General features: G+C 40.7%; 1 protein-coding gene across 1 annotated transcript; it reads left to right on the top strand.

Annotated features, from left to right (window-relative positions):
- The first annotated feature begins 161 nt into the window (after positions 1-161).
- TOMM70 (translocase of outer mitochondrial membrane 70) lies at positions 162-26103 on the top strand. Its single transcript, XM_051622266.1, has 12 exons — positions 162-440; positions 9890-10063; positions 12901-13027; positions 14606-14715; positions 16552-16700; positions 17875-18082; positions 18683-18817; positions 20682-20789; positions 21503-21619; positions 22445-22542; positions 23055-23177; positions 24135-26103. The coding sequence occupies exons 1-12, from the start codon at positions 198-200 to the stop codon at positions 24286-24288; spliced, it is 1746 nt and encodes a 581-aa protein (XP_051478226.1). The 5' UTR covers positions 162-197; the 3' UTR covers positions 24289-26103.
- Positions 26104-27533: the final 1430 nt, after the last annotated feature.

The raw sequence follows: 27533 nt of genomic DNA, 5'->3' as shown, positions 1-27533 counted from the left end.
GGGGACCAGCCCCCCCGCCCCGCAGCCCCCCCGCACGGGGCGCTCCCACCGCCGCGCCAGCAGGCGGCGCTGCTCCGCAGGCCGCGGAAGTGCTTCCCCGACCCGCGCCCTCCCGCCGTGCCCCGGGTGTCCGGTGACCCCCTCCTTCCCTCCCTCCCTCCCTTCCTCCCCTCCCCGGGCGGCCGTGCGAGCGCGTCATGGCCGCCTCGAAGCCGGTGGAGGCGGCGGGCGGCGGCGGCGGCGGCGGCGGGGGGCTGTCCCGCTGGCAGCTGGCCCTGGTGCTGGGGGCGCCCATCCTGCTGGGCGCCGGCGCCGTCTACCTGTGGGGGCGGCGGGCGGCCCGCCGCGGCGGGAAGGGCGCCAGCGAGCGGAAGACCCCGGAGGGCCGGGCCAGCCCCGGGCCCTGCGCGCAGCCTGACGGGCCCGGCCGCGAGGAGACGGTGAGCGCGCGGCGGCGGCCGTGGCGGCGGCGGGCGCGGGCCGCCCTCCCGCGCCCGGCGCGTGGCGCGGCCGTTAGTGCCGGTTGGCGGGGCGGCGGTGGGGGGCACGCGGGAGGCAGGGCCGGGCGAGGCCGCAGCCCGGTCCGAGGAGCGGCGGTCGGAGGCTCTACCCGGGAGGGAGGCGTGTGGGGCGGGGGACACAGGGCCCGGCTGCCGCCGCCGTGCGCGGGTGGAGGAATCCTTCCTTCCTCGGCCGTTCTCGACGTGAAACGTCCGTGAGGTCGGCCCCGGGGAGCGGGGAGCGCTCATGACCGGGCCTTAAGCTTGACGCTTGTCTTGCTGCGGTCGGTAGTGCGGAGTGCGTGTGTTTGTTCCAGTCCTGTGACTGGTGCTTGGAAGAGCGTGTTGGCGAATGCACCTCGTCGTTAGCCAGGTGAGTATGGATCTGAAGCCGTGCCGCTGTTGAGCCAGCGTTCTTCTGCTTCTGGGGCGTTTAGAGTAGCTGTGAGTAAGTTCCAGGAATGGTATTTTGCAAAGGAAATCTGTGGTTGGCTGGTTGTTAGTCTGAGATGCTGGATGCAGCAGAGTGGAAAGAAAACACGATCAAAACACTTTGAAATTAAATATTTTCCAGGAAAATACAAGAGCCACACAGTTCAAGCATCTGAGACTTCAGAGTAGAGTTTGCCTAAATAGATACACTTTCAAAAGTTACATTTATCCTGTTGTAAATTACCATTCTGAAAATTTTCAGATAAAGTAGCCTATCCAAAAATCAAAGGGCAACATGGAAGATCAGGGTTGAGATCAGATCCATGATTCTCTTTTATGTGGAAAAATGCCTCCAGGATGCACGTTCTGCACATCTGCAGTCACAGATACACTGTGACAGTCATGTTGTATTGCTGAGGTGAGGTTACAATTGTGAAGCATGTTTAAAGCGGTGAATTTGGCAAACTGATGGGCTTTGATAAGAAAATCCCATTAAGATATTCCTGCATTTTATTCTCCCATTCTTGTATACCACCCAAAATGCTCTGAACTGTTAGACCACTGTTGTAACTTTGTGTCAGTAATGATCAGGAGAGAAGAAGTGAATCAGCTTTCGGAAACTCAAGAAGGTCAGTTTTAACCTTGATCATTTCACTGAGATTAGTGTTACGAGAGTGGGCGGGCTGTGCAGGAACACATGGGAGTGGTGAGGAGGGTGGCAACTTCTATAGCTAGTGAATCATAGGTACCCTCAGGCATTCCTGAAAGCATTGAGAGCTAGAAAACCTATACTGGACTTGGAGGCAGTTACTTGAATGCAGTGATTTGTTCCTTCATGGGCAGTAGTACTGAGCAAGTAGTGTACAGAGGACAAATTCAGGCTTTGTTTACTGTGGTAACTTTGGCTTGTGGCTGCAAACAGCACCTGGCATATTTATGGCAATGTGCTTGCTATGTGTGAGCTCCAGTTTGCCTGCTGCTTGTGACCTTCGTGTAGCTGCAGTGACTTTGCTGTTAGAATGTTAACTCTGGGTTTCTTGATTGTATTTCTGAATTGCAGTATATACTATCAAGTATTTGTAGTAATTCTGTAGTTGTACTTGAAGCAAGTACTTGACTTAAAATCCTTGAGATTGCTTCACAAGTTACATTACTGGAAGACTGTATGTATCTAAGAATAAGTATATGGCTGAATGCTGTGATCCAGAGTTCCTTGAAGAGCGTCTGTGTTTATACTGTAAGGAAATGAGAGGTGTTACTTAGGAAAACTGTAGAAGAAGGTATCAGATTTGCCTGATTTAATGAGATATGTGTCTAGCTGGACAAAATATGGCTGCAGTAGGAAATGAATGTAGGTACAAGTTACCTTCACTGCTTTATAAATATGGGGAGGAGTGTCTTTTAGAAAGTCTTCTAGAAATATGTAGTTCAGTAATGAATGTGCTACCAACAGCTGTGTGTGTCAGGTAACTATTCTTTTATTCATAAATGTAACTTAGAACTCAGACTTTTTGTGCATGTCATTAAATCAGTTTCTGTATTCATTTGATGCTCTGTTCACTGTTTCTGAAGACATGACTTTGAATGTTTTTGTTTGTTCTTTGAAAATATGTAGGGTCTGAAATTTTCATTGTTCTTTATTCATTCAGGCTTCTTACTATTTTGCATGCTGTTTTGCATGGAAGGTTTTCTTTTACCTGCTGCAGAGGCCTCACATTTTTTCTTCAGACAGTGGCCATGCTAGAGGATTCTTCTGGCACCCTGGTCAAGTGTGTGATCTGTGACTGACGCTGTGTTGGCAGAAGCCCTTAGCATAGTGCTATATCAGGAAGAGCTGAACTACTTTTGAGGTTCCTTCTCCTGTAAGCACAGCTCCTCAGCAGTACAGTGGTATTATTGGACCAGTTAAGTGCCAATGATAAAACTTCATCTGTGGATAACTCAAAGGTTGGGAAGTCAAACTGCATCTGTTAATTACAGAAATTGCCATTGTTTCTCGTAATTTAGGTGAAATGTGTTTTAGTTACTCGATAACAGCAGTTGCTTTTTGTAGTGAATGTTGCATAACTTCAACGTTCTGGAAGAGTAAACTGTTTAGCACTTAACTGCATTAATTGTTACCCTATTGATTCATGTTTTTTTACTTACTCCACGATAAGTTCTTAGCAAGTTTATACCCTCCATGTCTGACAAGAGCAACCACTGCTTAGTCACTGAGGTAATGTGTTGGTTGCGCAGTATATTTTTTCTCCATAAGCAGAAATCACTTCCCTTTCCAAGCCTGTGCTAGCAGAAATCTCACCCCTTAACTCTTTCAGCAAGTTCATAGGCTAACTGTGGTTTTGGTATATGGGGATGCATCGAGCAGCGTGGAATTGTGTTGCAGACAAAGCCGTTTAGGTCCAGAGTTCACGGTCTTCGCACATTTTCTTCTGAGCTGGGTATAGTCTTTCAGCACAGTGGTGGGTGAATGTGGCTGAACTCCTTGGCTTGTGCCACATGTCAGGATCAACAGCCAACTGGTATGGCTTTGTTCCCTTATCTATTTTAATAGCAGTTGCTAAAAGCTGCCTAACTCACTGCTGTGACATTAGATCAGCATATGAATGAATGAAACCCCTTTGTCTAGAGACACTTACGTTGGTACTCTGAATTGATCTAAGCAAGTTGTGTAAAAAGTAACTTCTGATGTACTGTGCACCTGTTGCCTAATACATCTCACTATCGATGTACTGTAGGTCTTCTGTGTTTCATGCTAGCTATAGTGGATAGCTGTAGGAGCTCTCAAACGTGTAATAGCAGTAGAACAATTGTTAGACTCTGGGCAGCCCATGTGCAGCTTGCTTATTCATGGTAGGCTTGAATGGCAAACCCATTTAAAAGGAAGGTGACTGATGGAGAATGTTGACAAATTGTACTGTAAAGTTGAGCTTAATTATTTCTAATTATAATATGTCCTTGCTGGTTTTAGTGCTAAGGGGAATCTTAAAACCATTCATACTCAGTTAATGCCTTTCAGTATAGGTCTGAGATAAGACTCAAGATGAATGTTTGTTAAAAAAAAAAAAAAAAAAAAAGGGGGGGGGGGAAAAGATAGGTATTGAGTAACAGCAAGTATTCGGAAAACTTTTTCTTTTTTCCATGCCTGTTGTCATCAAGAGGTTCTTCTCACTTGGAGAGAAAAAAACAGGTCTAGACTAGGTCCTTTTTTTAATCTTTATTTTTTTTTCCTGAAGTTGATGAATTAGGATGGCAGAAACAGTACTCCCTCCATATCATTTGTCAGACAAGAGCTCATGCAAATCCTTTTAAACCAAAACAAAACGCTGAAACTCGCTGCTCATGCTTCTATTGTGAATCACTGTCATCATTGGCTGGCAGCAAATTTCCTTTTCTGCTTCAGAAAACAACCCCCCTTGAATAAATAAAATTCTGAACTGCTAGCTTCATGATATTGGCATTGCTGAAAGTTACTAAGCTTTTTACTCTTGCAGCTGACACTCTGTCAGAGTTAAGTTGCTGTTTACATGCAGTTTCTGAACACTTTGTGAGGAAGGCACATCTGCTGAGGTTAAAGTAATAGTTAAATTTTTCAGTGCTATCTAGTCTTTTGACAGTTAGCAATCTGTGTCTTTAGCTACTTTGATAACTGAGTGCTTTTCAAATACACAAGTGTCCTTTGGGTTAAACTCTGTTGTAGGACTTGTTTTTGAACAAGTTGCTGAAAGTGGTCCTGACTACTGATGGGTTTTTTTTGTAATTGCAGATAACTTCTGAGCTATTTGCTTATACTCCTGTGGTAGATAATTGATTATGAACTTCCATTTGTTTTATTGAGCTAGTTTGCTTGTTGCACAGGTTCTTTGACCAGTAGGTGACAAACTGAGTTTTCCTTGCTCTATATGGACCTTCAGTTTAGGGGCAAAAAATGTGTGGTGGACCACATAGAATGGCTATGACTCAAGTGAGGATAAGCAGTGGAATTGGAAAATATTGTCCAGAATTACTACATTTGCAAGAAAATGGAAGAAGGTGTGAGGTTTTCTGATTACTTGCACATGAGGTACATGAAGTTTGCTTGCATAATCTGTTTCTTACTTGTGTACATCTTCAGTGTAGCAATTCAGAAGGACTGGAGGGCTGAAAAGCAGCAGCTTAAAAATCTCATCAGAATTAAATTTAGGGCTTGAGAAACTTTCAAAAACTGATCTTATGTTAAGAACTTTCATATTCTGAGTTGTGCTACTATAAAAATGTATTGCAGCATATAATGTGAAATTACTTCTTTGATATATTTTAAAATAACAAAAAACCCAAAACACATACCAAAGCAGAAGGAGAAACTCAAAAATATTTAGCTTTTTAGTAGTTTTGTTTTTATCAGGTTATGCTGCAGTTAATTAAGTTGAATATGTAACTTAAACAGAAAGTATTAAGCTTTATTTTAAAATAATTTATTAATATTCTTTAAAATTTAAAATAAAAGTTGTGGTTTTTTGTTTGTTTAGCTTGTTCCACAAGTTAATAATTTATATACTTACATTGTAAAAGAATCCACTATATTTTACTGTTTTCTCTATGGTAGAAGAGTTTCATGATTGCTAAGAAAATAAATCTCATGAGGATCGTTTTAAACTTGGCAATGGGTCTTGTCACCATTTGGGCCTTGAGACATATGTTTTGTTATTTTTAATGCACAATTTCTATACAGCCTGTGTGGGATCCGTTTTTCATGGGTATGAGATGTAAGTGACTCTTTTCATCTGAGTCTTAATCAGAGTGGGCTTCCTGGTTGGATAGAGCTCTATCAGCATTTGTGTTTATAATGTCAGCCATTCAATTCAACAGTGTATTGCATGCATATGGAGGACTGTAGCAGAAGCAAGTGACTAAAGTTGCAGAGATTAACCATCTAAAAAGCTAGGAGTCTAGTTTAAGGCAACATAAACAAAAACGGTTTATTTCTTTCTTGCCATGGGCATTACTGCTGACTTTATTACATGATGGCGAGTTGTGCTCCAACTCCAGACTCCCTATCCTCAAAATTCTTGCATCATGCAATGTGTGGGCAGAGGGTAACCATGGAGTTAGCACCTATTCAAGGATTCATTTCTGTATAGTTGTTTGTGTGGTCTGTGGTCATACTACTGTTATTCAGAGCTTACTCTGGTAAGAGAGTATCAGAGCTTAATCTGATAACAGTTACTAATTTTAATAGGTTTTCATGTGGCATTGGGATTGTACTTTAAAGTTTTGGTCCCAGTTGCATGCACTTAGGCTTGTTTCAAGACTTCATGCTTCCCAGGAACCAGGAAAGCACCATTGACAGTCTCAGAAGGACACATTTCTTGCTTCTGGTTACAATTCCTGTTGCACACCTGACACTGTAGCAACCATTGCATTTGGATATTTTCCAGTAGTCCTCATCCAAAGCATATGTCTTCATGCAGGGACTGCAGTACAGGACTGTCAAAGTGTATAGGATGGAGTAGACAGATTGGTCAGCCTGTGGTGCGTGTTGGGGTAATAGATTGCAGAATCACAGAACGGTTTGAGTTGGAAGGAACTTTAAAGATCATCTAATTCTAACCCCCCTGCATGGACAGGGACACCTCCTACCAGCTTACTTAAAGCCCCATTCAACCTGCCTGTGAACACATCCACAGCCACCTGGGGCAACCTGTTCCAGTGTCTCACCACCCTCAGAGTAAAGAATTTATTTCTAATGTAATGTAAATCAACCCTCTTCCAGCTTAAAACCATTGCTGGTTATCCTATCACTGCACACCCTGGTGAAAAGCCCCTCCCCAGCTTTCCTGTAGTCCCCCTTCAGGTACTGGAAGGCTGCTATGAGGTCTCCTCAGAGCCTTCTCTGGGCTTAACAGCCCCAACTCTCTCAGCCTGTCTTCATAGGAGAGGTGCTCCAGCCCTTGGATCATCTTTGTGGCCCTTCTCTGGATTTGCTCCTAGAGCTCTAAGTCCTTCCTGTGTTGAGGTCTCCAGAATTGGGCACAGTACTCCAGTACTGCAGATCTCTGGGCTAAAGGAAATGACAGTGATGAGAAAGTATTAGTGTAGTCATAGTGTAGACTTAGACTCTGCAATCTTAAATAATTTTCATACTGGGAACACATGTATGAGTGTAACACCATGGCCCATGTCTCGTGTTTGTTTTTTTTGGTACCAAGTGTCATGGCTTAAGACTGGGCTGGCGATTAAATGAATGACAGATTGCTCTCTGTTAAACTCCTCCCCCCATAAAGGAAAAAGAGAGGAAATAAGGGAGAGAGACTATTACGGGTTGGAAACTAAACTACACAGCTTTAATGAGACAGTGGTGATGAAAAGTAATTAAATATATACAAATATACACAAAAACACTATTGTGGTTCCCCTCCCCAGTCCCCAGTAATGCCCATATCACCACCAATCCTGCAGGGCAGGCCTTGGAAAAGTCTGGACTCAAGTCCCGGAGTCAGTGGCAGAGAGGAGCTGGGATGCAGGAATGTTGGGGTGCAGGAACACAGGGATAGGGATCAAAGGCAGGTGAACAGATGGAATGCTTCCAGGATGCTGGCCATGGACACAGAAAGCAACCCCCGTGTGATCCCTCAAATTTATATACAGTATGATGTGTATGGGATGGGATACTTCATATGGTTAATTTTCGTCACCTGTCTGGTCTACTCCTCCCCAAAGGGGGATCTCAGGTGTGACCCCTGTAATCCCTTCTGGTTCCAGAGCATAAGATGTTTCCTTCAGAACCGAGCAGTGGCCTTGGTTCTACATACCATTCTCTTGCTCTAAGTATAAACACGGGGCATTATCAGTCCTAGAAGCAGACACTGACTGAAAAACATGCTGTTAATTTCAGCAGCTGCAGCTACTAAGAAGACACTAAACTGAAAAGTAAAGTCACAAAAAGGAAATTAGTTCTATCCTAGCTCAAACCAGGACACCAGGTAAATTGGAACAGCATTGAATGTATATATTATTTCACAAAGACAGTTCTAATATGGTTTGTTGTAGAAATGCAGAAGGAAACATTCAGGCAGACTTTCATGCATTTAAGTTTGCCTTAGTTAAAAGAGAAGTGTTGTTGTATTTGGAGCTAAATGTAGGACATACTTAGAGTAAATGTAACCTTTTCAGATGTAAGTAGTTTCTTCAAAACTTAACCTTTCAAAAACATAGTTACATGACTCAGTAAAAATATTTGCGCTCTTAAGAGTTACAGTGTACAGAAAGGGCTGAAGTTAACAATCTTTTATCAATTTTAATTTAAATAATTAAAAAACAAAGCCATGCAGATTATCTTGTACTGTGAGCAATGGAGATCTTGATGGGTGACCCATGAGAGAAGAGATTTTCTGGCAGTAGAGATACTTAAGAAATTCTCTGCCTTATATGGTTTCACTTGGAAGTCTCTCCTCAGGAGAGTGCCTGTAGGATACTTTTGTTCTATTTGGATGCCTATTTTTATGTAGGAACTAGAACTGGTACCCATTATCTGATTCTCTCATGCCATGATAGGAAAGTAGGCCTTAAGAGAGGGATTGTACAGCAACTGTTGGGTTCCCTTCAGATTTTCAGTATCAAAAATCATTTAGATGCTAAAAATGATCAGGCTGGCACGAAATGAGCAGATATTAAGGGAAAAAAGCTGATGAAACTCAAAGATGCTTTCAGGTTAGTTTTACAGCAATCTGGGTGTGGTTTGGTGCTGACAGTGGATGAGGGGGAAGATGAGATAGAAGTATGGTCAAAGAGCAGCACTGACAATTGCCAGCAAATCCTAGATGATCTTTTAAATGCATGTGATTGAAGAGGTGAGATGTAGTTAATCCTGCAGCTATTTTTTAAGGCATTACTGCCCCCAGGTTATACTGTTTCACTCTTCAGAGAGGTTGGTAGGATGGCATGTGTGCTCATACCTCTGTTCATTTTGTTCTGCCAGGTTAGCTTGAGCTTTCCCAAAATGTTGATCTTGAAACAAGGCCATGCAGGAGGAGGAGAAATCCAGATGATGAGTGTTAGGATCATTTGCAGCTCTGCATTTCTTGAATGTGGGTCATAACACCTTTGATAAAGAGAGGCTTATAACATCTGATTACTTATAAACTAAAACAGTTGATAACTGATCTGTAAATCTAGGGGTTACAGGTGGCAGTGTTGGTTTCTGCAGAAATGCAGATGATTGACAAGTAATGCAGAAATTAAAGATTCATTCAGCTGGATCACAGGCCAGTTAGCAAAGTTTTCAATCTTTTGCTAAAAATGACAGACTGATGGTCCAGTGCTTTGTATTAGTTGTTGAATGAGGAAGGTTTTGTGAAGGCTGTAGAGGACTTAGCTGTAGTTTATTTATCTAGTGTATGGAATGCAAAACAGCTTTGTTTTCCCTACAGGTTTTATTCATCTTGCTCAGTAGGTCTTTCCACAAACTGCTTTCCAAGTTTAATTCATAGTCTGCTGAGTGAACTCTGGTCTTATAGGCTATATATATTTCAGCAGGAAACTGAATTGCTCTGAGGGCTTTGTTGTCTTCATGTACTTAGTCTTTGGAGAAATAACTTCTTTCGTTGGTTCTTCTGATCACCACTCACATAGGATTAAAACCTGTTTAGCTTTCCAAAGAGAAATAACGGCATTGCTGTCCTGGTTTGAGCCAGGATTAAGCCAATTTTCCTTTTTACTTTTTTTTTTTTTCCCCCCTTCAGTAAGCTTTCTTTTAACTAGCAACATTCTGTTCTAGCTAGTTGTAGTCAATCTTCTGAAAACATTGTCTCCTATCTGATCCACTTGCAAAACTTCCAGGAAATAGAAGGAGAAAGGTTTTCAGAAGTCTAGACTAGACTTAGATCTGGTTTCTATCTTTGAAGATCAGCCATTAAGTGCAGAGCTTGCACGTGGTGGAACTTTTCTTATTTGAAATGAGCTATTACTTTCTTTTTCAGAGCCCGCTCGATAGAGCCCAAGCAGCCAAGAACAAGGGAAACAAATACTTTAAAGCAGGAAGATATGAGCAAGCTATTCAGTGTTATACTGAGGCTATCAGCCTATGCCCTCCTGAGAAAAACCTTGATCTTTCTACCTTCTACCAAAATAGAGCTGCTGCCTATGAACAACTGGTAAGAAATTAAAGCTAATTATGGTTTTATTATAAAAAGTTGCATTATAAATTGTGTATTTTGTCTCTTTTGTCCAGTGAAAGATCCCAGGTGGTGACAACTGCTGCCTTCACAAGATGCTGTTTCTTGCAGCCATTTTTCAGTAGCTCATCATACTTCTTTATGTAGAAATAAAATTATTTTCTGTTACTTATTCTCAGTCTGTCTTCTGTAACTCTTATGTGTCCCTTTCTTATAAGACAAAGTTTTAACTTCTTATCTGGGACAATTTTCTTCTACATAAGTTAATTCTGCTTCTCTCTACTAGAGTGTTTCTTTATCTGGGAGGTGAAAGGCAAAATATTTTGGAAGGCTGCTACTTCAAAAACTAAAAAATATCACAGAAATCCTACTAAAGCCCAAGATCTAAATTTTTCACATGTGGTGGTAATGTTTATTTGATAGCCGAGTATACATTAGTTTTAGAAGTCAACAAGTGTTGTTTTTTATGGTATCAATAGTTTTGCATATGAGGTCAAGTTGGTGAGCTGTATAAAGGAGTGGAGAAATTTGCTTTGTAGCCTTGAGTATCAAGTGAGAAAGGCTGTGTGATTAGAGAAATGTGGTCTTGAAGGTTAGGAGAGATGAACAATTCTTGTCTGCTCAAATACTACGTATAACACCAAATCGTGCCGAACGTATGTGGTTCCTCTTTTCCAGTTACTAGAAAAGCCTGTTTTGATAATCGGTTTTTCAGATAAATGGATTTTTAGTTCTTAATAACCTTAACCAGCTCTATTTCTACAAATTAATTTATCATAGAATCATGAAGGTGAAAAAGACCTTCATGGTCATAAAGTCCAACTGTCTGCCCTATAGCCCCTGACCACTAAAACATCTCCCGAAGTACCATGTGTGCCCATTTATTTTAACACCTTCAGGAACAGTGCCTCCACTACCTACCTGGGCAGCCTGTTCCAATGCCTCACCACTCTTTCTGTGAAAATTTTTTTTCTAATATCCAGCCTGAACCTCCCCTGGCATAGCTCAACCCCGTTTCCTCTTGTCCTATCACTGGTCACTAGGGAGAAGAGGCCAACACCCACCTCACCACAACCTCCTTTCAGGTAGTTGCAGAGAGCAATGAGGTCTCCCCTCAGCCTCCTCTTCTCCAGGCTGAACAGCCCTAGCCCTCTCAGCCTCTCCTCATAAGACCTGTTCTCCAGACCCCTCATCAACCCAGTTGCCCTTCTCTGCACCCTCTCCAGCACCTTGGTGTCCTTCCTATACTGTGGCACCCAAAACTGCACACAGTGCTCGAGGTGCAGCCTCACCAAGGCTGCGTAGAGGGGCAGGATCACCTCCTTGGTCCTGCTGGTCACACTATTCCTGATGCAGGCCAGGATGCTGTTGGCCTTCTTGCCCACCTGGGCACACTGCCGGTTCATGTTCAGCCAGATGTCAGTCAGCACCCCCAGGTCCCTGTCTGCTGAGCAGCTCTCCAGCCACTCCTCCCTAGATCCATAGGGATGTCGGGGATTGTTGTGGCCCAAATGCAGGACCCGACATTTGGCCTTATTGAGACATTGCCATTGGCCCATCAGTCAAGCCTGTTCAGATCCCTCTGCAGAGCCTCCCTGCCCTCAAGCAGATCAACACTCCCACCCCACTTAGTGTCATCTGCAAAGTTACTAAGGGTGCACTCTATCCTCTCATCCAAGTCACCGATAAATATGTTAAACAGGAGCAGCCCCAGCACTGAGCCCTGGGAGACACCACTCATGACCAGCCACCGACTGGATTTATCACCATTGAACACAGCTCTCTGGACCTGGCCATCCAGCCAGTTTTTTATCCAGCAAAGCATGTGCACATCCAAGCCATGAGCAGCCAGCTTCTCTGGGAGAATGCTGTGGGACACTTTTTTTAAAGGCCATGCTAAAGTCAAGTTAGGCAATATCCACATTGACCTCATCCAATAAGCAGGTCACCCTGTCATAGAAGGAGATGAGGTTAGTCAAACAGGACCTGCCCTTCAGGAACCCATGCTGACTGGGCCTGATCACCTGGTTGTTCTGCATGTACTGCATGATGGTACTCAGGATGATCTGTTCCATCATCTTCCCTGGTATTGAAGTCAGACTAATAGGCCTGCAATTTCCCAGATCGTCCTTCCATCCCTTCTTATATATGGGAGTTGCACTGGCTGATTTCCAATCTGCTGGTACCTCTCCAGTAAGCCAGGACTTCTGATAAATGATGGACAGTGGCTTGGTGAGTACCCCCACCATCTCTTTCAGCTCTCTTGGGTGCTTCCCATCTGGCCCCATAGATTTGTGCACATCTACACGGTGTAGCAGGCCACTGACCATCTCCTCCTGGATTGTGGGGGGATCATCCCTTTGTAGTAATATAGCATAGTAAATTGAAATAACATTAAGGGGGAAAAAAAAAAAAGTGGTTTAGAACTCTGGTAAACTTGTTTGTTGATTTTAATTATGTTTTAATCTTTTTTTCTTATATCTGCTTTGTACCAGTCTTTCAGTCCCAATGTTACCTCCTGCAGGTGTCTTCAGATAAACTCATTATCTTTTCCTGCATGCTTGGCACAACTGTCTGGTTTCATTTTTCTGTAGGATTTGCTTTTCTTTTTGTGGCTTTTCTGGTGCAGGTGGCTTCCAGTGGTGCCTGGCAGTTTCTTACTGAGAAACTTGCAGAAATAGAAGCGAGCAGGTAGAACCAGAGCCCTGGCAACTGCAGCTACTGTTAGGTGGGCATGACCCTGGAGTTGGTATTGGAAAGCTAACAGAATGCAGCTGAGTAGGCCCTCTCTTATTGCAGTGTTTTTCTACCCACAGCAAAAATGGACAGAAGTGGCACAAGACTGCACAAAAGCCGTTGAGCTTAATCCTAAGTATGTAAAAGCTCTCTTCAGACGTGCAAAGGCTCATGAGAAGTTAGACAATAAGAAAGAATGTTTAGAAGGTGAGTGTTGCTTGATGCATATACTTGAAAGTGGAATTAGCTCAGGTGCTTTGGAGATTATAACTTCTGGGATTGTTCTGCTTTTACTTCTGTAGCTACAGTAATACAGAATTATTTCTTTAAAACCATAGCTGCTGCAAATGTATTTTCTTCTCTTGTAAGGGGAAACCTTTTCCCATTCTTCAGTCTCTCATCTGCTTACATCTGAAGTAGCTGCCGAGAAATTGATGTTACTGTAGCCACTCAATATAGTCTTTTTTTCCAGGAAACTCCCTATATTTTAGAATAGAATTCATCTAACATGCTGAGTGGATAACTCAGACAATAGTCGTTCTACTTCCATACAGTAAACAAACTTTGTTCCTTGTTTGTTTTAGGGAAATGGTCCTACTACAGAAACAAAGGTGTTTTTGCAGAAACAAGAGTATTACAGTCATTTAAATGCATTTTGCAGGTTTTAAAGGGAAAACAGTTTCAGTAGCATTTCATTCTGATGTAGTAACTTATGAAAATTGAAGCAGATTTAACTTTTTTTTTAGTATTAACACTATTTGGCCAAAACCACTGTGTCAAATCCTTACAAATATTATTCCTACCAGAATATATTTTGAACTGTCAGAAAGTTGTGACTCAGAAGCCATGAAAATCAAGGAGAACTACAGGTCAGGTTTATTGTCTAAGGGCACTTCTGAACTAAGGGACACTGCTTGAAAGTACCTATTTAAATTTCATAAAATGAAATATTTGCCTTTTAACCTGACATCAACAGGAATTGAAATTATTAGTTGTGCTTATTATCAAAGAGGGATGGAAAATAAGGCAGTGTTCTGACTAGCAAATCTAACTGTTAAATTACTTTCATTATGTGGAACAGGTAGGTATTAGGACTGCGAAATTAGAAGGTAAATAAGATGTAGAAATGTTATTTACCTATCTATTTATTTATCTGCTGTCATCATGAATCATGAATGCATTTCACGCTGATTCATGCAGCAATGGGTTAACATCTGCAGAGGCTTCTGTGTGAATGAAAAGTGATGTGATAGGGCTAGCACTTTAAATAGGTCAGGTATTTCTCTTAAACTTGCTCTGTTCCAAAGTCACAGAGGTGAACAGAAAGTATTGAGATTTTTGTCTCAAGATTTCTTAAACTGAGGAAGAAGCGAGATGTGATGGGACTGAATGTGAATTTTAAAAGCAGAAAATGAGGACCAGTCCCAGAAGAGAAGCTGTCTTAGCGGCTTTAGAGCAAGCATAATATGAACATAATTACTGTCCTCAAAGTTTCAAAACGGTGAAAGCCCCTCCTGGAGATACATATTTTAGCTGTTCATTGTTTGTCTCTAGATAAAAGCATGAAGATAAACATTCGCTGTCATGAAGTTCTTTCATCACAAGGAGATTGTTTTGTATACAACTTGAATCTTTGAAAAAATACAGCAAACCAGGAACAGGCTTTTACCGTCAAACACGCTATGTAATAGTTTGGCAGTGACTCATTTTAACTGGCACATTTTAGTGTACTCCACTGAGTATTAGAATTTGTCTTTAATTTCACTTTTCTATGTTGTTTCCTAGATGTCACTGCAGTCTGCATTTTAGAAGCCTTCCAAAACCAGCAAAGTATGTTATTAGCTGATAAAGTTCTTAAACTCCTTGGAAAAGAAAAGGCCAAAGAGAAGTACAAGGTAGGACTTGTGATATTGCTGTCAAAATTCTGATTTCTCCTGGCTGGTTGTTGAAATGTTGATTGCTGGTATTCTGTCAATTGTAAGCACCTCACTGTCTTCATCTGCTGAAGTGTAAGAGTCAACATGAACAGTTTTGTACAAAGCTACTATTGTACCAATGTTGTTTTTGTTTGGGACCTTTCCAAAGTTTTTCAAACCTCAATAGGGAAAAGAGGTGTATTTCTAACAGTTGTTTCCCTTTAATATTCAAATGTATTATTACATACAGGAGTCATCCTATGTTGGTGTGCTGCCCTACATGGGGCTTTTCGGGACTTGCAACATACTGAAAATAGGGCGTGTTAGAAGAACAGTAGCCAAATGTTCATTTGCTTGTCAGGTGATTGAGTTAGGTATGTGTGTTGAGATAGGGAAGTTTATAAACCATAATTGAAAACGTGTAAAAATGTTGGTTCCTTATGTAATGAATAGGTTAAAATGAGAAGAATGACGACTGAGGACGTTTCCACCCCAGGTTATTACTGCTTTTGTAAATAGAAATTTAATGTAGGAAAGATGAAGTTGACAGCAGAATTCCTATGTTTTAGGTGGTGGTAAAATAATACTGTTTTACAGTTGGATTAAAAAAGAAAAGCAAAAAAGCCTTGCTTAGGAAAAAATAATGCAGTGTGATGTCTTATCTTTTTGTTAGTGGTCAGACTTTCTGATTCTGTATTGAAAAATATGCCTTTATCTCCTAACTGCTACAGATGACTTGTGATGTTCAGTCACAGGCTGTGTCAGTCCATTTCTATAAATAGGTGCTTATCCTTGTGCTTTCTATTTTGGCACTCAGATGTCTTTGCATTAATGTTTGGAGACTGTGGAAAAGGGAACTATGAAAGTGTAGGTGTAGCCAGGAGCAGTCATTTTAAATGGCTGTAGGTTTGCAAAAAAGTTGAGACAGGTGTTGAAACACTTTTGCTCATTATTAAAGCATTCTTGCTTGCTTTTAGTCTCAGTGGTTGAAGTACGGAATCTCCTGTTGGTTTTGAGGTGCTGCTTTTATTTTCTATAGAAAATAACACATAAATGTGTATGTTGTTGAGGTAATAAAAAATGAATTGTGCTCTTAGTGTGTGGTGGTAGCATGATAAAATAGCCCTGTTTCAAATAGACAGTATTATGGTAGAACTTAATAAAGAAATTCAGAAGAGCGCATTCAGACTTTTCTTGCAGGAGAGATTGAATTGGAGTTCTTCTGTTCAGTGTTCATTTTGAGCAAGAAGTATTTTTTTTACTAAAGAAAGGATTTTGTACCTGAGAGGTGTTACTTCTGTGATAGCTGTGCCAAGCTCCATGTAGAGTTAGGATATTGCCTCATTAGTCTTCATTGTAATGACAGCAGCTTCTCTTGGACAAGTTGGAGAAAAGGGCAAATTGACATTCAGAATCTACTTGAATTTAGGCTCATGGTTAAACTGTCAGCTTGTGTTTTTCACCCCAGTTTATGTGCACACATACAGCTTTAGTGCATCTGTCCAATGTCTTATGATACCGTAAGGGTCCTCATTTTTAGTCACACATGCAGAAATATACTATCTCCCTCCTCTCTTGAATATCTTCACATTATTTATACTGGTGATGGGTATTGCATTGTGATCTGAAACTTAAATAATCCCTAATTCTCAAACTATCAAATAAAAAATACCAGACTATTAGATGAGATAGTGGAAAGTCATACAGTGGTTCTTTTAATTACTTTTGTTCAATAATTGCATTTGTTTATCCATTTCCATATTTGCCATCTGATCTTACCTTCTAATGACCTGAAATTACATTTCTCTGTTTCAGAATCGAGAGCCTCTGATGCCCTCACCACAGTTCATTAAATCCTACTTCAGTTCTTTCACAGATGATATAATCTCCCAACCTTTGCTTAAGGGTGAGAAATCAGATGAAGATAAGGATAAGGAGGGAGAGGCTTCTGAAGTAAAAGAAAAGTGAGTGTACAGTACAGTTGAGAATTGCTTGGAATTTCAGTCATTTTGACATTCTGCTCAGTGTAACTTGCTGTTGCTTTTATAGTACTTGGTATGGGAAATCCTGTGGTAATAAAGTGAGTCCATGAAGTGAGATAATACTAAAACTGAAACTGTTATGGAAGCTGACTGGCTAATTCCAAACTGCAGATGGCTTCAATCCACTAAACAGAGGAAAGAAAACTAGATTGGGAAGATACACTGAATATTTACTACAGTATCTTAGTAAATCTTAGGAGATGAGAGGACTGGCGAGTGCTGAATGATGCTTCGGGAGAAAGGAATGTTTTAAACTGAAGGAGAGTTCCCAAGGAGGAGAGCAAGTTGTTAGTCTTTGGGTTGGAAGAGAGAAGAAAATCTAGGGAAAGGGTCTTTGTTAATGAAAACTATGAATTTACAGCAACTGAGGCTAAAACAGTGTTTTATTTTTCTGGAATCCACTTGTACATAAATGAGAGGTTAGATCTGACAAGGAAAAGCTTGAGCTTTTTCTTCTTTTCAGTAGAGCTTGAGCACCACTTGAGTGGTGGTTTAACTGGCTATGCTGCTTTCCAGTTGTTTATTGTTTGTTTGTTTTTTTAAGATATCACTGCTGTCAATATGGAAACCATTGTAAACAGTGTTACTTTTTTTCATAAAGTAAAATAGAATGTCATGATCAGGCAGATTTACTGAATCCAGGACACTTAGCGGAGGACAGGGCAGTGCTTACAGTCATTTTTGCTGTGAAATCCTTTCTTCTATGTATAAACTGCACATTGCTAGGTTTAATATTTCACTTTTCTGATCTGGAACTCCATCTCAGCCCTCTTGTTTTAAGGCAGAGATTATTGCTGTCCTTAAAGGGGGGGGGGGGGGGGGGGGGGGAATGGAAAGGACGAAGTAAGCTCAAGTACAAGGGTGTAAAAACTATTTTCTTCCTTATTTCCAACATAATTTGGCCATTCTTTGTCTTAATTGTCTTCAGTATGTGATGGCTCCATCCAAGAATATTTGTAATTTTACTATTATCCTGGTGTTGTAGCTGAGTATAGCAAAACTTAGTATGTGTTAAGATTTAATGAAAAATCTGAATTGAAATGACAGTGTTCAGTGATTGCATATGTGTATAGAACTGTTCTTGTATCACTTACAGCTCGGGCTATTTGAGAGCAAAACAATATATGGAAGAAGAGAACTATGACAAAATTATCAGTGAAAGCACAAAAGAAATTGAAGCAAAGGGAAAATACATGGCAGAAGCTTTGCTTCTGCGGGCTACTTTCTACTTACTTATTGGCAATGCAAATGCTGCCAAACCAGACCTGGATCAGGTCATAAACATGGAAGAGGCAAATGTGAAGGTAAGATTTTTTTCGCAGTTGTGTTGTTGTTTGGGTTGAGAAAATGTAAAAGTTAGATTTTAAACTTGCATATAGTTCAAGAAGTTGCTTTTCCAAGTTTTCAGATACTTTAATAGTAGTGTTTTTGTTTATTAACTGTTTTGTCTTTTTGTTCCTGACAATTTTTTTTTCCAGGGCTTGTTGATTTTTGAGACAGCTGTTCTAAGTAGTACAAACTAAAGAACAGGGGAAGTTGAATGAATCGGAGGCTTATCAAGTCTAAAAAATCAGTTATTAGATAAGCAAAAACCATTAATTGTACTTGCATACTGAACTGCTTCAAAAAATACTGATGTCTTTATAAGCGTAGGGAAACCTGTCTTCATAAAGGATTTTTGGGGAGTTGAAAATCCACTGAAATGGAAGCATAGGCTGACATACTTGAAATTAAGCAAGGGAGTTGATTCATTTAGTCAATACGAAATTTATTCCTGCTTAGAATGAATGGAATCTGTCAGTGAAAGAAACTGGTCAAGAGAAAAGATTACTGTAATTGTCATAAAGCCTTGAATCAGGAGGAATGTTGGAGTGGCTAATGTGTCTTTAAATTTTTAATTACAGCTCCGAGCTAATGCTCTGATCAAACGGGGAAGTATGCATATGCAGCAGCAGCAGCCTGTGCTGTCCACTCAAGACTTCAACATGGCTGCTGATATTGATCCTCAGAATGCAGATGTTTACCACCATCGAGGACAAGTAAGAAACATTAGGGATTTCATCCCAATACTTGAATATTTCAGTATATACTAAAATAAATATAAAGATGGTTGCATCATCAGAGACACTTTATACTGTTTGTCACAGGAAAAATACAAACTTCTAATTTGAAACTGTTGTGGAATAAACACCCAGTGTAATTTGCAGGTTCAGGTCAGGTAGAAGCAGTTTATTTCTGTAGCTATAGGAAAGAATGCAAAGCTACAGAGGTTCAGCCCTCTATCAGTACAGAATCGCAGAATTGTCACGATTGGAAAAGACCTTTAAGATCACCATGTCCAACCATCAACCTCCACCCCCCACCCAAAATAAATAAAAAAAAGCCCACTAGAGCATGTATTGAAGTGCTTCACCTTCACTGTTTTTAAATAACTCCAGGGATGGTGACTCCACCACTTCCATGGGCAGCCTGTTCCAGCACCTGACTACTTTTTCAGTAAAGAAATTATTCTCTAATATCTAGTCTAAACCTCCTCTGGCATAATTTCAGGCCATTTCTTCTAGTCTTCCTGTTACTTACTTGAGAGAAGGGACCAGCACCCACCTCACTACACCCTTCTTTCAGACAGTTGTAGATAGCAATGAGGTCTCCCCTCAGCCTCCTCTTCAAACTAAACAATCCCTGTTCCCTCAGCCTCTCCTCGCAGGACTTGTTCTCCAGCCCCTTCACCAGCTTGGTAGCTCTCCTCTGGACACACTCCAGCACCTCAATGTCTTTCTTGTAGTTAGGGGCATGATCACTTCCCAACTGCTGGCCACGCTATTGCTGATACAAGCCAGGATGCTGTTGGCCTTCATGGCCACCTGTGCACGCTGCTGGTTCATATTCAGTCAGGTGTTGACCAACATCCCCTAGTCCTTTTCCTCTGGGTAGCTTTCCAGCCACTCTTCTCCGAGCCTGTAGCATTGCATGGGGCTGATTGACTGAAATGCAGGAGCTGGCACTTACGAACTAGGGCCTAAAAGTGCTAGGGCTTATATACACTTACAGCAGACATAAGCTGCTCTGTGAAGGGGCCTGATATGGCAGGGCAGCATCTGCATAGAAGCAAGCTTTGTTACAGCGGATGTGACATGTTCTGGTAGCAGAGCATCTGCAGCACTGTGGCCTAGACTTCCATTTGTTCAGCTCATCCCTCTCTGGATTGTGACGCTGCTATGTCCTTGACTAATTTCTAGACATAGGGAGCCCTGCTTGCACAGAGCTTTTATATTAAATGAAGGATACAGTACCATATGCAGATATGCTAAACCACGGATCAAGTGCCTCTTTCCATTAATTCATTAGATCTATTTAGTGCTCAGAAAATAAGAATGGTATTGTATTAATTGAAAGGAATGAAAATTTTCCGAAGACTATAAATTAAGTGTTTTTCAGTAGCTTCACAGGAAAGTAATAGAATGATACAGTGAACTCCACTCTTCTGGAGGAGTGAGAATGTAAACAAAAAAAAAAATTCAAACGTAAGCTCGGAAAGCCAAAATGTTTTGAAATCCTGATAGTCCACAGGCACTACCTACAGCAAGGCAGAGTAACTTGAGAAAATAATGGCATAGTTTTGGAGATTGGGCATAATGCTGAAGCAGTAATGGCAACAGTCTGAAATGCAAGTATTCTCAAGCCCTACACATGGACATTACCTTTTTGTGTATGAAACCAAAGTTTCACTGGTGCCTGTGTTACTTTATGGCAGTGATTTTTAGTCATGGGCTTTGTAGGTTTCTAGGCAGTTCTAAAACTGAACTGGAGATTATATGAGTAACCAATGTTAACTGAATTATCATTTAAGTATCTGAAGCACAGCTTAAATACAGAAACAGGACTTTCTTTCATTCTGGCTAGTTGAAAATCCTGCTTGACCAAATTGAAGAGGCTGTGGAAGACTTTGATGAGTGTATCCGTTTGCGACCTGATTCTGCCTTGGCTCAAGCACAGAAGTGTTTTGCTCTGGTAGGTAACGTGTCTGTGTTTATCTTTGTACTTTTTCTGTTTAAATAATTCTGGAAAACATACTGTGTTTCTCTGTTTTATTCCAATTTAATGGAAAAGTAGGGCAACAAAGATCTCAATATCTTTTAATAATAAGGTTAGTAAGAAATAATGCAATAGTTTATTCAGTTGGAGCAAGGGTTTGCTGCTTTACTTTTGTAATGTTTGTTAACAGTAGGTTATCTTTTCCGTGTGGTAGAGGAACACAGACACTTCACTTTTGTTGTATCATGTAAAATTGATTCAAATAAAGCTTTATGTTGAGCATATTTGCAATCTTCAAGAAAATGGAAACAAACTATTTCAAGTTAGTACAACGCGTGCAGGAAACCTGAGGACAGCTTTGCATGGTGTGAACAAGGAGGAATTCAAGGCTTGGAGTTTCTAGGCTTTTGAAATAGGGAGGCTACTGGCAACTATCAGGCCTTAGGGCTTCCTTCATTCACCCTTTCTCCTCTCCCAAGTCCACTCTACTAGAGACTTGGACACATGGTAGGTTCCTAAAAACAGATTTGATAGGACATACAGTCACAATACCTTCTGGAATTTGTAATTGTTATGACGCATGCCTCTCTTGGGGAAGTGGGTAGAGGTCTGTTGAACCTTGTGTGTGTGTTATTTCAATTTTTTCAGTTTTTTCTTTTTTTTTTTTTTTCTTTTCCTTTCTTGAATAGTATCGCCAAGCTTATACAGGAAATAATCCTTTGCCTGTGCAAGTAGCCATGAAAGGCTTTGAAGATGTCATTAAAAAATTTCCAAAGTGCGCTGAAGGCTATGCTCTCTATGCACAGGTACATTTTTCTCTCTTTTAAATAGAATGCTGCATTCTCTTGCACCCTTTATCTTTGATAACATACATATCTTCAAATAATATGCGAAGATTTTTGAGAATAACTTCTGATATAACACATGCTGTCTTTAATAAGCTACCTGAATTTATGGGTGTTGTGGGGTAGAGGAAGTAGAGGGGGAGTTGGTGGAGGAGGATATAAGTGCTGAGAGTCAAGGGTGGTTACTAAGAGACAGAGATCTGGCATACACACTTCCCCGTGAATTCCTGCATGTGTGTGGCATCTCACTTGATGGATGTTAGGGATTCTCTAGGTAATCTGGGAGTCAAATGTGTAGAACTAGGGTAATGGTTTTGTTCTACAGATGAGATGTCAAGCAGAGTTTGGTACAGATGTTCGGAGTACACTTGTAACAGAGACTGGCATTTCTTTTCTAAGAAAATGTGTATTGCTGGTTCTAGTACAAAGCATGAAATGTTCTGGTTTTAAGCAGGCAGACAGTAAGGATGCATTTATTTTTTGAAAGAAGTATATTTCAAAACAAAAGAAGTTGAGACTTGCAGGTACAGAGTTTTAGAATGGCTTTTACTTGCAGTACACTTAGTGTGTTGCTTGTGGATCTCCCATTACAGATGGTACTGTGATCATTAATTTGAAAGCCTCGATTTTTAAATTCATCTCTGGTAACTGATGTGCCTGGCCTGCTCTGCCATAAGAGAGCTGTACCCAATCTCATATCATCAGTATGGTTTTAATTAGAACCAGCATAGTGCAGAGTGCATGTTTTGGTTGCGTATTGACATACGAGTTTCTTTTCTGATGCAGGCACTAACTGATCAACAGCAGTTTGGCAAGGCTGATGAAATGTATGATAAATGTATTGACCTTGAGCCAGACAATGCCACTACATATGTTCATAAAGGGTATGTATTGAGTTTGCTGTTCTTTTAGTTAGGGCAGTTGGCATATTTAGATGAATCAATCTGAATGGAACGTTTGTGTTTAGAAGTTTAGCCAGGTGAAGTGACTTTGTGAAAACATCTTTGTGCTGTTAAATGTATTTCAACAGATTCTCTGGACTGAGCTGTAAATAAGCTTCAGGAAAGTTTCATTAGTGTTCATTCCTAGTTGAGTATCTACTTGACGTATATCTGACTTTAGCTGTATCTTAATTCAGCTTTGTGCTGAATTTACTTCTCTTTCATAAAACAACTTACAGCAAGTCTTCCTGGGAGGAATTTACCATTCTTTAGAGTTATTAAACTGTTAGCATGGCTTATTGAAAGTGACCCTCACATACATGGTTTTAAAAGATGTGAAGTTACTGTCTACCCTGCATTAGGAATTAAATACATTTGGAATCTTGTTTTGTTTACATAATCAGGGTTTTGGGAGGAGTATGCAAAGTTTGTTTTAAACTTTCTTTCTCTTCTAGTTTACTTCAGCTTCAGTGGAAGCAAGATTTAGACAAAGGCTTAGAACTCATAAGCAAGGCCATTGAAATTGATAACAAGTGTGATTTTGCATATGAAACCATGGGAACGATTGAAGTGCAAAGGTAATGTTGAATTGCATTGTTAAGAGTTCTTAGTTATTTTGGAAATTGCAGTAGTCCTTTAGATTTCCTTATGGGTCTTAAGTCTTTTGTAAGATCTTCTCCCCAGTGCTGTTTAAGGCCAGCTCTTATCCAAAGTCCTGATCTGTTCTGTAACTCTTAGGTAAAGCCCCCCTTTCTCTATGGCATAATTCTGCTTATGATCTGACAAGTTCCTATGTTCACCAATTTCATACTTGCTGGAAAACATGCAGATGAGTCTGTGTATGTTTAAATACATTCCTTTTGCCTTTAAATTAACTTCCTTAATCATTACAAGGAATCCTGTGTATCTAATGTAGTCCTTAAACATATCTTAGTGGACCATTTGTACTGATGATTTGGGTTTAATTCCAAAAGGATTGCAGTTTGCAAGATTACAGAGTAAAGAGGAAAGACTAATGCACTGTGCTGTAACAGTGCCTTGTATTACAATTGTGCAAAAGTTTGAGGTGTAGCTGAGAGTATAGTTGAGTCTTTTTTTTACATGTCTAGCCATCAGAAGGACAGACAATTCAGCGGTTGCCATGAGAAATTTTGGAAGTGTATTTGGAAGTATTTTAATAATGTGAGCTCTTGACTCTGCTGGTTTTCCTCTTAAGTATACAAATGCTTTCAAGGCAGATGACAGTTCATGTAGTTGTCCCAGCATTATGATTGTAGTAAACCTAGTGTCCTGTGGAGAAGATTTTAATCCCCCACTACCACCCATGAGGCCTTTCAAGAGCAAGGCTGTATAACAGCTGTCCTAGTTGGTAACTTCTCTCAGTTTGCTCATGATCATTGCAAGTTCTTGTGGTGGTTTCTCCTGAAGTCCTTTCAAGCTGTTAGTAATGTAAGTCCTGAAGGAAAAAAAGATGCTGTAGAGATTAAAAAATTGCTTTGCTGGTCTTAACTGGACTACATTTTGGTTTATTTCAGAGGTAATCTGGATAAAGCCATTGAAATGTTCAACAAAGCTATCAACCTGGCCAAATCTGAAATGGAGATGGCCCACCTCTACTCACTCTGTGATGCTGCCTATGCCCAGACAGAAGTTGCAAAGAAGTATGGATTGAAACCACCAACACTGTAAAGAAACAAGGAGGAAATGACCTTCTAAAGTGAAGTTGCCCACTTCAGCCAGCCCTAAAGACGCTGTTGCAGACCATGTTGAATGGTGGAACTTAGTTTCTTTTCCTTTTGTGGTGTTGTCATTTGCTACATCTGTAAATGTTTAGGTGTTGTGGGAGTGGTTGTTCAAGGAAGTATGCAGTGTTGCATCTTCTTCCTTCTGCAGCATAAAATTCTTAAAGCGTCTTAAGGGAAAAAAAAGTTGCAGGGGAACAAAAGAAAGGTATTTTGGCCATGCAAATAAAAACTTCACACTGGTTCATTTTGGGTGATTATGCTGTGGGCGATTTTCACTTTATCAAACAATATTACAGCATGTGGGGTTTTTTCCTGTTGATTTTAAAGGTAATACTAGTCAGTGCTGTAAAATAGGTTTCTTTTTTATATGCAATTAATCCTTGAGGGTTGATTTTAATTTTGCAAAAAGGAAAAAATTAATTTTCAAACTGTTTAATAATAAAAGGTTTTTTTAAGTCAGTAGATGTGGAGAAAATCCCTGTGCATATATGCAAGCATGCACAATCTTCCCTTAAAGCCCCTCCCACCTTCTGCATAACTTAGAAATAGTCCTGTGGCAGCTATTAGGGAATTCATTTGATAGTCTTTATCTTCACCCCAGAAAGCCCTAGTGTACTAGTAAAAAGGCTGGCTAGGGAAAGAGGTCAGGTAACACTGCTTCAGTGTAGGTATTACTGGAAGAAAGGCTGTTTTCCTGTGCAACAGTCCTTACTTGAATGTCATGGGAAATTGTTCTGGAGGGTTCAGAGGGACTTTCAAAAACAAGACACTTCTGGGAGTAGAGCTGCCAAGGTAAGGTCATGCTTGCATATAATCTTTGTAATCTCTGACTCTTTTGCTCTTCAGTCTTTAGAGATCACTGTGTTCTGATCTGCTCCTTGTAATAGCCCCTTTGCAGGATTAAGTGAGATAAGGAACAAAGCACAGGCTAAAACTTAAAATAATGGATTTAGAATCTACTGGTTTCCTTGTTCTTTAGACCCTGTCTTGTCCAAGATTACAGATACTGTAGAAAGGAAGCAGCTGTTCTGTGTATAGCAGATTGGTGAATTACTAACTACTAGTGTAAACAGTCTTCCTCTAGCTAGGAACTTCACAGAGGGCTCTCTTGGCTTTGGATTGACCTTTCTGATATGGCCGTGAGTCACTTCATCTTGACTCTCCCTGGATTGATGTGGCTGGATAAACCTCATGCTGTGGTCAGACTGTCTTGTTCTCTAGTTGTACCACCCTGTAGTAGCCTTCCTTTTTCCCAGCAACAACAGTTGAGAATTCAAAAGGTGGAGAGTAGACAGAAAGATTTAATCATCCTATTTTAGCTAGCTCAGTCAGCAATGTGAAATCAGAGTGTTGGTGTAGAATTGAAGGCATCAGAAGGTACTGGCAGCTGCTGAGGGCAGTGCACATAACAAGTGTCAAATGTCTTCTGGAATTTCCATTCTTTGCATCAATTACATGAGAACAAAAATATGCCAGACTGACTGATGTGCCCTGTTCTCCCAAGGAGTTTTTATTTGCATGGCCTTATTTACATTGGCATTTTCTCCTCTTCACCCTACCTGTACCCCATTCCTTACCCCACACAATCAGTTAAGGGAAAAAAGCATGTGCTGTTGAATACTAGCATTCCAAATCATCACAGACTTTTGCCTGTTCTTGAACTAGTTTGAAACTGCACTGAAAGGATGCATTGTCTGTAATTTTTTTTGTAAATGACGTATCACTTGTAAACTGAAAAAATAAATATTACCTTCAAGTATCTCTCTCTGACATGTGTAAGAACAGGCTTTGATCAGTGTTCTCTGCAGTGGTGCTCTCTTGCTTATTCGAGGTTGCTCTGAGCCCAGGAAGAACTAATGACTGACTCCCTGACATCTTCTCTTGCTTCGGCCTTTAAGAAAAAATGAGGAGGAGACATGGAATTAACAAGTCTTAGCTCCAGTTGCTTCCATCACCCACAGAGGTATGATCTTGAAGATTACAGGGGAAAGGAAATCCAGCCAGGAAAGCTGGGGATCTTAGTAGCTGACACCCTGTTGATGTGTGTATGCAGGTGGATCCCTTTGGTGAAGGATTATTTTTTTAAATGGCTGATTTAGTTGATATTTTGCTTTAAGCTACATGTGCATGTGAACTTCTATAAAAGCCTTCCTTAGTAGGGATCGAGAGCTGAAGTGAAAGAAGTATTGCAGCTATTTAAAAAAAACACAACACACATGCATTGAAATAATGTAGGAAGCTAGTACTGAAGACTTGGATAAACCTGATGTATCCTAGAGACTGAGAAGTTGCTTCTACACGCAGTTGTCTTGCCTCTTAATTCTGATCATGTAAAGTCCCAAGGTGGACTAAATGGAGCTTAGAAGTTGTGACTTGAATTACTAGGACCTAGTTGCAGATTAAAGGGAAGAGGGAATGAACATACTGTAAGGAGCTGTGCTGTAACTTGTTCTGGAACTACTAAGAGCAGCTTAGATGCAGCTTAAACCCTGCTCCGCAGCTGCTGTGGTAATAACACTGCCTGATGCAACAGGCCTTACTGTGTTTTTTGTCATTTCTTTTAAAAATAAACTCTTGCAGGCTGAAATTTTGTAGCAATTTCAGGCTGGTTACTGTTCCTGGTTGGTTTTCTGTACTTACAGAATACTGGTGCATATGTATAGTATGGATCCTTAAAGTGCCTGCTTTCTACCAAGACAGAGATTGAGTATGAGCGCTTTAAATATTGTCTACCTGAGAACTGATTGTGTGATTTTTTTTTCATTGAAACCTCAAAAAGTTTGCCATCCCATTTTTATCACTTGAGCGGCTCGCAGTGGACTCCTAACACATCCTACTAAAACAAGGTGCTTAGAAGTTGTACTGGCAGATCAAAGAGGGCTGAGCACGTGTCACTTCTTCCACTGAGTTTGCCAGAGTAGCTGGCTAGATTTTTATCTGGCATTTGGGATGCCAGGGGAGGAGGGTCCAGTCCAAAGATTCTGTGGTCTGTTGCAGACTGCACTTGGCATTTTTAAAATTAAGTGGTCAGCCCTTGAGAATCCTTCACTAACTTTAATTCTCCAAAGATGGTACTTAGTTCCTGCTCTGCTGCATGTTCAACTAGTAAAGAGAGGGGAGGGAAAGACAGATGGAGTAGTTTAGAATAAAGGGATGTATAATAGTTGCTGATTTAGAAACTGGAGCCCA

The sequence above is a fragment of the Apus apus genome, chromosome 1 (assembly GCF_020740795.1).
Source record: "Apus apus isolate bApuApu2 chromosome 1, bApuApu2.pri.cur, whole genome shotgun sequence".
Classification (NCBI taxonomy): domain Eukaryota; kingdom Metazoa; phylum Chordata; class Aves; order Apodiformes; family Apodidae; genus Apus; species Apus apus.
This window is presented reverse-complemented; position numbering and strand designations above follow the sequence as displayed.

Bases quoted from the DNA above. Each gene is read 5' to 3' on its own strand.
- TOMM70 (XM_051622266.1), top strand. From the start codon at position 198: ATGGCCGCCTCGAAGCCGGTGGAGGCGGCGGGCGGCGGCGGCGGCGGC. The intron at 13,028-14,605 runs GTGAGTGTTGCT...GTTGTTTCCTAG, and splicing joins TAAGAAAGAATGTTTAGAAG to ATGTCACTGCAGTCTGCATT. The intron at 18,818-20,681 runs GTAAGAAACATT...CATTCTGGCTAG, and splicing joins TTTACCACCATCGAGGACAA to TTGAAAATCCTGCTTGACCA.